Genomic DNA, 11,191 nt, shown 5'->3' with positions numbered 1-11,191 from the left:
GGTTGCTTCTTATGGGATTATGATCACATCTCTTATAAAACCACAGGTGTGGTTGAGGTTTGATGAGGTACGAGCCTAAGGAAGTGGGATACAATGAAAGGAGAATTTTAAGCATTCTGACACATTTAATACAAAATATGTTCTTATAAGCATTTCAGACGTTGTCCAAAGACAGCTCAGTGTACGCCACAGATTTAACTAAAGTCAGGTAGCTGTCTTCGGAAACTGCATTTCTCTGAACAGACAGGCGGTGTAACAGTTATAATACAGGTAGAATTGTCAGTTGAGTCAGAATCCTTTCTACTCCCAAAGACATTAATCTGATGTTTTTCAAAATCCAGCCCACCACCAGAAGCCAACAGATTAAGAAAGCCAAAGTCTATATAATAGCCTATCCTGTTTGTATAGATGTATTCCCCTAGTGGACTGAAAGGAGCAAGGGAGAACGCCAAATTGTTGACAAGCTGCCTCATCCAAATTGCTGCTGAGCTCTTCTGCCCTCAGCAATCTAAACCAAGCCCAAAGAGCTGTGCATCTTCTGCAGCACCAGATTTGCAAGTAGGTTGTCCATCTCATTCTTCATCTGTTACAGGGGCATGGATCTAGAAGGATACATTGAGCACAATTTACAGCCGCATTCCTGTCTCATGCATGCAGAAAGAGCCCTTCCATATGAATTTCATGCTGCTAGTCCTCACTCAAATTGCTAGTTTCTTAACGTAGAAACATAGAGCTTGGAAGGGACCTCAAGGGTCATTCAGCCCAACTACCACTCCCCTAGCGGCCCATGCATCCAGGCTAAAATTAGAAAGGAGAGCCCAGGTGTCCTCAATTCCATTGCATCTGTGGCACTTTTTAAAATTATTGAGAACATAGAGGGTGCCACCATAAAATGGCTGTTGTGGGAGAGACAATTATAATTGTGAGATGGACAAAAATGCTGGGAAGTTCCAAGCATCCTCCTACAGTGTGAGCACTGCACTGCTAGGCACAAAATAAGCCCGTTGTCTGGACAGAATTTCAGAATCGCTTCTAAAGAGTTTTTTCTGAGGGAGGGGAGGACATCCTGTATGGAACTTAGATGTGTAATGGCAAAAAAGGAACACCTGAACAAAGCAGAGGCAAATATTTAATGGAGTAATGGGCCAAAAGAGCAGGCTGCCTAGTGATGTGTTACTGTGCCTTGAGAGGATGCTGGCTGGAAAAAGTGTGTGAGTGTAAAATGGATAAGCCAGGACAGTGCTAGCTGATCTGGTTTGGGACACCGAGCAGGGTCAGCCCAGTTTAGTACTTGGGTAGACCACCTGCTAGGAAGTTCAGAGTCCCCACGCAGAGGCAGGAATGGCAAGCTACCTCTGAACATCTCTTGCCTTGAAAACCCCAAGGGAGTGCCAGAAGGTGGCTGGGACTTGACGGCACTTTGCACCTCCCAAAGAGAACAAATACTTACACCTTCTGCAATCTTTGGCCAGCTGAAGGCCATGAGGATCTCATCACTCTCATTCGGTGCCCGTTCCAGATTCCACACAGTCATGGACTCAAAGGTAGACTTCACCTGCACATTCCGCTCCTGAGAGGAAAAGGAACACTCAGCAAGGATGGCCAACACCCCTCCATGCACGAGCTCAGAGCATGTTTCCCCCCCTCTGCTCAAACTTACCTCTGATGACAAGTAAGGAGCTACCTCTTCCTCTAAAACCAGTCCCGCATACCCCTTGGGGACAAGGACCTGTTTCCCCTTTAGTGTGTGGCCCCGGAAAGACACAGTTGACTCTGTAGAGGGAAGATACCAAAACTTACAGGACCTGCTGTATAGAAAAAAGGCTTTTAATGTTACATTATTCACCCCTGACTGTTTTTTAAAACATGCTATGCTCTTAGTCAAAGTGACTGTTAAGCATCTTCCAAGTTACCCTCTAAAGCCATCAATTAAAAAATAGAAGTTTGAGTCTGATGGCACCTTCAAGACCAACAAAGTTTTATTCTGGGTATCTGAAGAAGTGTGCATGCCCCGTCAAAACCTATAACCAGAACAAACTCTTAGCCTGAAAGGTATCCCTGGACTCAAACTTTGTTCTGCTGTTCCAAACCAACATGGCTATTCACCTAATTTTTAAAAAAAAACCAGTTACAACCTTTGGTTTGCCTTAACATATCTGCAGTGTTTCAGGATCCCTTTTCCATCCAAGGCAACTCTGGTTAAAGCCAAGCTATTGGAAGGAGTTTAAATGCATGGGGGGGGAGAGCCCTCAGTTAATCAGGGGCTTTGTGTTATAGCAGACTTGCTCAAAAAGGTGAAAAGGATCTTTCGGCAAGTCTATAGCAGGCAGATGTGGCATTAAAAGAAGCAAAAAGAAAGTAATTTGTTGGAAGGAGGGATTGGCAGAAAAATATTCACCTGGACACATTGAAAGAAGTAATACTAGAATACTACTGTGGCTCATTCAATAGGACGAGCTACTTCCTTCAGGGTAGTCAAACTGCGGCCCTCCAGATATCCATGGACTACAATTCCCATGAGCCCCTGCCAGCGAATGCAGGGGCTGGCAGGGGCTCATGGGAATTGTAGTCCATGGACATCTGGAGGGCCGCAGTTTGACTACCCCTGCTTCAGACAGAGACTGACTTGTGGAAGGCACTGCCACAAGATGTAGCAGTTGCCTAGAAGGATTTCAAAGGGGTCATTGTAGTAGCCAAAGGCAGCTGAATGGGGCTTTTGGATTCAGGGGCCGAATGCTTCTGCCTGTCCAGCGCTGCGGGTGACAGCTGTTGCCCTGGGGCCTTCCCTGTCGGGCCACTGGTGGAAACGCGGTGCCACCGCAGCCGAACCACGGCTCTGAAGCGGGACGGCGCCTCTTGGGCTCTCAGGGCAGGCATCAAACGCCTTGGAAAGAAGGGCGCATCCCCGGGACATGGGCGGCCCACCCGCATTGCCCCCTCCAGCCCGACGCCGAACCCGCCCCGGGCGCTCCCTCTCCCTCCCCGGCCCGGCCAATGTCCTTCGCCCACCGTCGGCCGCCTCCGCCTGCGGGCCACGGATGGCGGGCGCGAAGTAGCGCTGGACCGGGGCGCTGCCGTCGTGCTGGACGAGGCAGGGCAGGAGATGCAGCCGCTCGTGCGACGCCTCCCGCAGCGAGCCCAGCGCCAGGCGCGCCGGACGCCGACCCCCCTCCGCCATCGCCTCCCGGGCTGGCTTTCCCGCCTCTCCCCGCCCTGCCGGTTTCCGGAGAAGCAGCAAGGCCGTCCCACGGGGGAGGCGGAGCGAGACGCTCACTCCGGATTACGGGCGGCCGACGGACTCCCAAAGGAGCGCGCTCGGTCCTGGGCGGCGCGGCTGGCTGGCTGGCTCCCCGGAAGGCGCGCAGTGGAGCGGAGCTTCGGTCCTTCGACGCGCAATTGCAGGGGAGAAAGGAGGCCGGCCTTACCGCTGAGTAGACCTGGGCCGCCAGCCGCTGTGCGCCGCCCCTAGCCTTCAACGTACTTCCGCTCAAGCAGGCCTGAAAGGAAATTTGCCTTCCAGTCAAGCGAATTTATTCGCTCCAAGGCGTGGATAGAATTCCAGGCCTCGCTTGGGTTCATTTGGGGCCGATGCACTCAATGCTTCCTCAGGAGTAAATCATCCCAATGAAACTGGCTTCCGAAACACAAAGGCGGGGTTTGTAGCCCGCTTTTTACCCACCCAAAGGAGTCTCCGAGCCGCTTACAGTCGCCATCCCTTCCTCTCCCCACAACAGACACCCAGTGATGTAGGTGGGGCTGAGAGAGCTCTGAGAGAAACTGCTCTGCACTAACAACTCTTAAGAGAACTGCGACCAAGGTCACCCAGCTGGCTGCACGTGCAAAGGAATGCAGAATCAAACTTGGTTCTCCAGTTTAGAGTCTACTTCTCTTAACCACTACACCTCGGTTATTCCGCAGCCCAGAGGTAGCAGCCCTACAGATCAGGAACACGAAGACGGCCAGGATTTTTCAGGGGAGACCGATACTTTCTGTGGGCTCCCAAATACCCTGGGACCTTCCAGCCAAGTGGCCCTGCGGTACAGGCTAATAGTCTTAAAATCAGTCACACTTTTCAAAGTCTGTTCCAAGTCCATGGTCTTAAAAAGCCACATCTATGCTTAGCACAGCCTAGGGTCCTTCAAGGGTCTGCTCCCTGTCTTAGTCCTGCGGCAACTGAAAACGGCTCTTCACTTCTGCACATGCTTAGAGACCCTCTTGCCCTGACATCTTTAAAAGACTCAGTGAATTCTTCTGCATGAGATCTGCTGAGAGCAGTTATGGGTATTCTGACATCCCAAGGCACGCTGATTGCTTGCAAGTTCTGCTGGCAATACAGTCTCCTATTATTTAAGGGGGGGGGGGGAAATGGCCAGTGCTGTTGGTCCTGTGAGACAGGGGTAGTCAACCTGTGGTCTTCCAGATGTGCATGGACTACAATTCCCCTGAGCCCCTGCCAGCATCTGGGAATTGTAGTCCATGAACATCTGGAGGACCACAGGTTGACTACCCCTGCTGTGAGACATTACAATCCAGGCGCACCAGCTGAACTCCAAAGCAGGGGCTTAGCCATTACGTCCCAGTTCACCAGACATGCTGTGCTATGCACTAGCTGTAGGCCCAGGATTCCAGAAGGGTGACAGCGCTAGCTTCTCCTGGGCCCTCTGACATCAGCAGGTGTGCCAGACGTCAGGCCTCTTCTATGGAAAGGTGTGGATGGAGAAGGGCCATAAGTCAGTTCCTGTCATGACTCAAGGGCCCATCAAACCCTTGTTTTCACACACAGTTCTCTTGCCATAGAAAGCCCAGGACAATGCGTTGCCAGAGGGACTGCAAGAGACAGGCTATAAGGTAGAACCATGTCAGGATGAGGCAAGAGGCAGCTCCAGCTGGCAGTTCAATTTCAATTTATTTCCAGGTTTTTGCCCTATTCTTTTTTGGACCCCGCTTTTTTACTTCCAAGGGAGTCTCAAAGTTCAGTGCCTCTCTTCATAACACACATCCTGTGGGATAGGGGAGGCTGAGAGAGCTCTGGGAGAACTGTGACTGGCCCAAGGTCACCCAGCTGGCTGCCTGTGGAGGTGAAGTGGGTCGTCAAGCCCAGTTCTCCAGCTCTTCACTACACCAAGCTGGCTATCTACATGAAAATAGACTGAGACCATCAAGGTGAGTGCTGTCAATTCAGACCAGAAGGGTCCCAGGTAGAACTCTTCACATCACCTACTTCTTGATCCATTTAACTGGAGATGCCAGGGACTGAACCTGACAACTGCTTGCCAAGCAGATGCCCAACCACTGAACCAAGGACCCTCATAGAATCATAGAATAACAGAGTTGGAAGGGACCTCTTGGGTCATCTAGTCCAACCCTCTGCACTATGCAGGACACTCACAACCCTATCGCTTACCCACTCTAACCTGCCACCCCCTTGAACTTTCACAGAATCAGCCTCTTCGTCAGAAGGCTATCCAGCCTCTGTTTAAAAATTCCCAAAGATGGAGAACCCACCACCTCCCGAGGAAGCCTCTTCCACTGAGAAACCGCTCTAACTGTCAGGAACTTCTTCCGGATCTTGAGATGGAATTTCTTTTGCATCAATTTCATCCCATTGGTTCTGGTCTGTCCCTCCTCTGCCTATTAAAACATCCATGGGTAAACATAAATCCTTTTCTTCATGCAAACATTAAAATGAAGCTGCCTTATGTGGAGTCAGATATGATCGCCACCAGGATTATGAGATGACGGGTCCCTTCCCCAAGCAGCTTCCAGTCTAACCATTAAAAGCCATTAAGTTGCGGTTTTGAGGAATGTTTTGAAAGCAGAGGGAGAGGTGGCATCCCATAATTATTGCGGGAGGCCGTGATGGGCACCAGGAGCATCAAGGGGGAGAGGGTGAAGGTGTCTCAGGGAGTGGAAGACCCTCAGGTGGTGGCGCTGAAAAGCAAAGTTGCAGAGGAGGGAAATGCTGAGAAGTCAGAAGGTGGGGACAAGGCCGTGGGGCACCTTGAATGCCACCCTGGTCCTGGGAGCAGACTGGAAGCCCTTTTAACTGGGGACTGAACTGAGAGCTTTGGGAAGCCCAGCAGCTGCTCTAGCACGGAGCCAATTGCAAAAGAGACCCCTGTCTTTGGGAGCAGGGAACACACAAAAATGCCTTTATTAGGTAAGGCTGTTGGTCTTGGCATTGTCTCTTCTGACCCACAGCAACTCTCAGAATCACAGGCAGAGAAAGGCCTTTCCCAAAACTGCTACCTAGGGAACTTTTAATTGGAGAGGCCCCTGAGAACTGAACCTGGCACAGGAGGCCCTGAACAAAGTCCCTTCCTCTCCACCCACAATTTTTTTTTTAAGCTGCCGTATCCCAAATTGAGACCACGGACTTACATAGCCCATTATGATGGGTATAGCCCCACCCCCAAGGCCTTGAGTACAGAAAGACATTTCCCCAGTCTCTGCTACCCGAGATCCTTTTAAGACACAGCACAAGTGGGGTGATTCTCTGTATTGTTACAGGCCTTCTTTCCTTTTCAGGGAAGGAGTTGGTTTTTATACTCCCACTTTTCACTACTCCAAGGAGTCTCAAAACAGGTTTCCCTTCCCTACAACAGACACCCTGTGAGGTAGTTAGGGCTGAGAGCTCTGACAGAACAGTTCCACCACAATAGCGCTAAGAGAACTGTGACTAGCCTAAGGTCACCCAGCTGGCTGCATGTGAAGGAGCGGAGAATCAAACCCAGCTCTCCAGATTAGATGGCCATCTTAGTGCTGTGGTTAAGAGCAGTGGTTTCCAATCTGGCAAGCCGGGTTCGATTCCCCGCTCTTCCATGTGCAACCAGCTGGGTGACCCTGGGCTAGTCACAGTCTGGTTAGAACTGTTCTCAGAGCAGTTTCTCCCAGAGTTCTCGCCGTCCCACCTACCTCACAGCCTGTTATGGGGTGAGGAAGGGAAGGCGATTATAAGCTACTCCTGAGACCTGTGGTCAGTGCAAAGTGGGGTATAAAACCAACTCATCTTCACCACCACCTCAAGCTGACTTTCTCAGAGAAAAGACAGTTGACGCTGGCCACCACGTCCTTCACATAATGCTGGGGGGTGGGTGGGGTGGTATTCAGCCCCCTTAGTCCTTTTCCCAACAGACTCCACCCTGCCCAGCACCAAACTTCCCTTTCCTCGTTCGACTTACAGGACAGCTGACTTGCAAAAAGATGTTTTTTTTTGTTAGAACCAGTTTTCACAGACGCAACTGGTATTCAGCCAGCAGCCCCTCCCTTTCCCCCTCCCTCTGCCTCCCCCAGGCCCAGCAAGTAGCTGTTTAGGGAGGGCAAGAGCTTCCAGTTGTCTGTCCGGATGCTCACTCGGGCGGAGTCTTTAACGCTCTGGGCTCGCAGCAGGATGTGGTACTGCGGTGGCAGAGCCATGCCAATTTCATACACGCCCGACTGTTCGGCTAGAAGGTACCTGGCAAAATGCTCCTGCACCAAGAGCCCCAGGGACGGAGGGGCCAGCGGCCAGCAGATCAGGCTTTCGGCGCAAGTCTCACGGCTGTCTGGGTGCAGCTGGTGCCAAAGAGCGTCAAAGAGTTGGTGTCGCTTCTCAGGGGGCCAGGCTGGCGTCTTCAGGGGCAAGAAGAGGTCAGGGAAGGAGATGTCCAGCGGCTCCAGCTGGCTGCACTGGGTAAGGCCCTTCTGGGTTGTATACACGGCAAAGACGTTGACCTGTGTGGGGTAGGGACAATGGGGCTGCAGGGTCAGGGTCACGGTCCGGGGCGGGTGGCCTGCTGAGAGGCAGGGCACGCACAGTTCCGGCACAGGCTCGTAATGCCGGTCGGAGCACACAAAACGCAGCACCACGCAGAGCAGGAGGTCCCAGGGAGGACTCGGGGGACCCGCGTGGACCAGCTGGTACGTCAAATTCAGCTGCAAGGGGGGCCGTGGCTCCAGTATCCACCGGCAATAGCCGTCCACGTCTTGCTCCGAGTGGGGGGCTGCGGGCACTTCGCGGCTCTCCCCCACCTTCTCCAAGCGCATGGGGGCTCGCTCAGCTGGGTGCACCGTCAGAGAGGCCACAAAGCTCTCGCTGTCGGCCACAATGGAGGAGGAGAGCGTCCGGGCCTTGAGGGAGCCCTGCGGGGCCAGCACAGCCATGAGTTTCTCATCGGAGAGGCTGGCCAGCAGCGTGTAGTAGAACCGAGCCCGGTCTCGGACGTCGACATCCACGTGGCAGAGGGAGACGGCCTGCAGCAGGTCTGCCAGCTGGTATGGGGCAGGCAGCGGCTGGAGCTGCATCAGATTGCGACAGACGCTCAGGAGAATCTGTCCCAAGCGCCAGTCGCCGAGCTGGTCCAAGGCCACCAAGCGTCTCAGGAACTGCAGGGTGCTCCTTTGGGGAAGGTCCTTCTCCTTCGCCAGCCTGGCCAGGACTTTGAGATGCCAGCGCAGCTCCTTCCCTTGCAAGGGGAGCCCCACAATCAGCTCCTGCAAGGCGTGAGCAAAAGAACCAGCCCAGCCAGGCTCTTCCAGCACCGCCCGCGCTTCGTCCAAGAGGTTGATAACGTTCGGGGCCAGAGCACAGTTCTGACGGTAGAGATCCAAGAGGCAGCGGGTCAGCTCAGCCATGGGCTGGGCCCGGGAGCTGAAGTACCGGGAGAAAAGGAAGGCCGCTCGGAAAAAGAGCCGGGAGGCCTCCTGCCCGCCTTTCCCGGCCACCAGCCCCCCCAGAGACAGCACGTGCTCCAAGAGGTAGCCCACCCCTTGTTCGGCAGCAGGCCCCTCGCTGTCCTGGCACACCAGGCACAGCAAGTTCAGTCGGGCCAAGATGGTCCCCTGGTCCTGGAAGAGCCCGGGAAACAGGCCGGCAACCGTGTGAAGCGTGAGCAAAACCGGCAGGCCCTCCTCCGTGCCCGAGCCCAGCGGCCGGTTCTCCGGGAAATGCAAGAGGCAGTCCAGGTGGAAGAGTTTCACCGGCGCGGGCAAAGCCGGGTGCTGGGCCATGCCCACCAGGCGGCGAAGCAAGAAGGCCTCGTCCTCAGCGGTGAAGAGGCTGTCGGTGAAGAGGGCCTTCAGCTGCAGGATGGCGTGCAGCAACGCCACGTCGGCCGTGCCAAAGAGGCGCACCAGCTGGGCTTTGAAGATGGCGGGCGACTGCGTGCGCACGACACTCACGGCTTGGGCCAGGTGCCACAGGAGGTGGCTTTGAGCAGCCGGGGTCAGGAGGTAAGAGCTGTCCAACAGAGCCGAGACCACCGATTTCAGCTCCTTGAGGTCCCCGGCGGAGGGCATCAGGAGCAGCCGGTCGATACCGGCCGGGGACAAGTCACCCAGCTCCTTCGTCGCCCCCCAGACCAGACCCTCGCTGCCGCCCAGAAGGTCCCCCAGGGTTCCCTGGCCGCCCCGCGCAAGCAACAAGACGGCGTTGCGCAGAGCCAAGCTGTAGAGCAAGGTGTAACCCTGGTGGGCCGAGGAGGCCTCCTGTTGCTGCAAGGAGCGCAGGGTGTCCAAGCGCTGGGACAGCAAGCCGGGGTGGCAGCACTCCACCTCCCTCAGGCACTCGCAGGCAGCTACCCGGACGGGTCTCTCCGCAGCCCCCCCGTGCCGGTCGTTGAGATCTGAAGCCAGGTGGAACAGCAGGGAAAGGTATTCGTGGGCAGTCGGGCATCCCTCACCAAAGGCCTCCGTGGCCAGCAGCACGGTCCCCACCGCAAAGAGCAGGTGGCACCGCAGGGGCAGCACTTTGGGCGAGGAACCCAGCTGGGCAAAAAGGGACAGCAAGGACGCCGCAGCTTCTTGCCCCGCCTTGGCATCCGGGCATAACAGAGTGGGGTATTCCAAGAAGAGCAACAACATGGAGATCTGCAAGAGGGAAATACAGCTGGTCAGGGGACATGGGGAAGTCAGGTGCCGGTTCCAATTTCCCTTAATGTTTGCCCTGCTAGGTTGCGCCCCCCTGCCTCGACTTCCCTCTCTGCACACAGTGATTCCTCCCAAAAAACTGACTGGCTTACCCTCTTCTATCTTCCCAACTATTTTCGGACATTAATCTCAGATCCATTCTTGTATATTTTACAAACAGCATTTTCCTTTCAAGGCAGCACTTCTTAAAAACACAACATCAAATGAAGCCTTTTGGAAATTTCAAGCCAGCTGGAGAAACCCCCAAGCCACGAACTTGACTGGTGCCCCGCTCAGCTCCCTCATGTACAAAAACTCCCTGCAAGTAAAATAATAATAAAACATCACAGCAGGGACCCAAGTTCTATTCCAGCCTGCTCTGAACAGGCTGGACTGAGAAGATTTTGTTTGCATAGGGGAAGATTCAGAAATGTTATTTCTCCTCTGTCCCACATTTTGAACTGGAACGGTCCATTCTAAGGGGCTGCCTATCTGATTACATCTCTCAGAGAGCCCTTCGATTGGCAAATGCAAACTGGCTCGTGTCTCCTGACCCTAAAGAAATATGCGTGGCCTCAACCACAGCCAGGGCCTTTTTGGTCCTGGCTCCTGCTTGGTGGGATGAGCTCCCTGGGGAGATCAGCGCCCTTGTGGGAACTTGAACAGTTCCGCAGTGTCTGCCAAACGGAGCTCTTCCGCCAAGCTTATGGTTGAGGCCAGCAATGACATTTTATCAGGGCCTCCCCCCCATTCTTCCTCTCCTTCCCATATAGGGCTAACTAACGGTTTTAATTTTTGATTGATTTTAATCCTTTTACTGGGATTGTATGTTTTTGGCTTTTTATTATCTGTCTTAATTACCCCAGCGATCCCCAACCTGTGGTCTGCGGACCACGTGTGGTCCTTCGACTAATTGGAGGTGGGCCGCGAAGGACGTCTTCCCGTCCCCGGCCCTTTACTTCATCCCCCCCCGGCCCTTTACTTCATCCCCCCCCGGCCCTTTACAACACACTTTGGGTGTCATTGTCTCCCATCACTCCCAGATGGGACTATCTCGTTGCAGAGAAACAAGCTCAGGGTTCCCATTGACCTGTCATTGTCATGAGTTAAAATTTCCATGAAAATAAAATGTTCCTTATGTTCATTGTTGTGGCGTGTCTGTATCTTATTTTGAAGCTTGTGAGAGCTTAATGTTTAAACATTACCATAGTGATCAGAGAGCGTTAGGGCAGTGGTTGAGAGTAGAGGAGTAAACTACCCCCCCCCCCCGGGCCTCAGTAAAATTGTCAAGCGTTGAGTGGTCCCC

The 11,191-nt window shown here is 53.7% G+C and overlaps 1 protein-coding gene across 3 annotated transcripts in view; it reads right to left on the bottom strand.

Moving 5' to 3' along the window:
* Positions 1-105: 105 nt before the first annotated feature.
* The window catches only part of AP5B1 (adaptor related protein complex 5 subunit beta 1), a 45,992-nt gene continuing 34,906 nt past the window's right edge, over positions 106-11,191 (bottom strand). For all 3 annotated transcript variants that reach the window (XM_077329397.1, XM_077329379.1, XM_077329388.1), the window contains 4 exons: positions 7,457-9,846; positions 1,661-1,773; positions 1,451-1,570; positions 106-602 (listed from right to left, as the gene is read on the bottom strand). In XM_077329397.1, coding sequence (XP_077185512.1) covers positions 1,539-1,570; positions 1,661-1,773; positions 7,457-9,846 — 2,535 coding nt within the window. In that variant the 3' untranslated portion in view covers positions 106-602; positions 1,451-1,538. The remainder of the gene's footprint in view (positions 603-1,450; positions 1,571-1,660; positions 1,774-7,456; positions 9,847-11,191) is intronic.

This window comes from Paroedura picta, chromosome 1 (genome assembly GCF_049243985.1).
Source record: "Paroedura picta isolate Pp20150507F chromosome 1, Ppicta_v3.0, whole genome shotgun sequence".
NCBI classification, from domain to species: Eukaryota; Metazoa; Chordata; class Lepidosauria; order Squamata; family Gekkonidae; genus Paroedura; species Paroedura picta.
The sequence above is the reverse complement of the archived record's forward strand: the minus strand, read 5'-3'. Positions and strand labels throughout refer to the sequence as shown.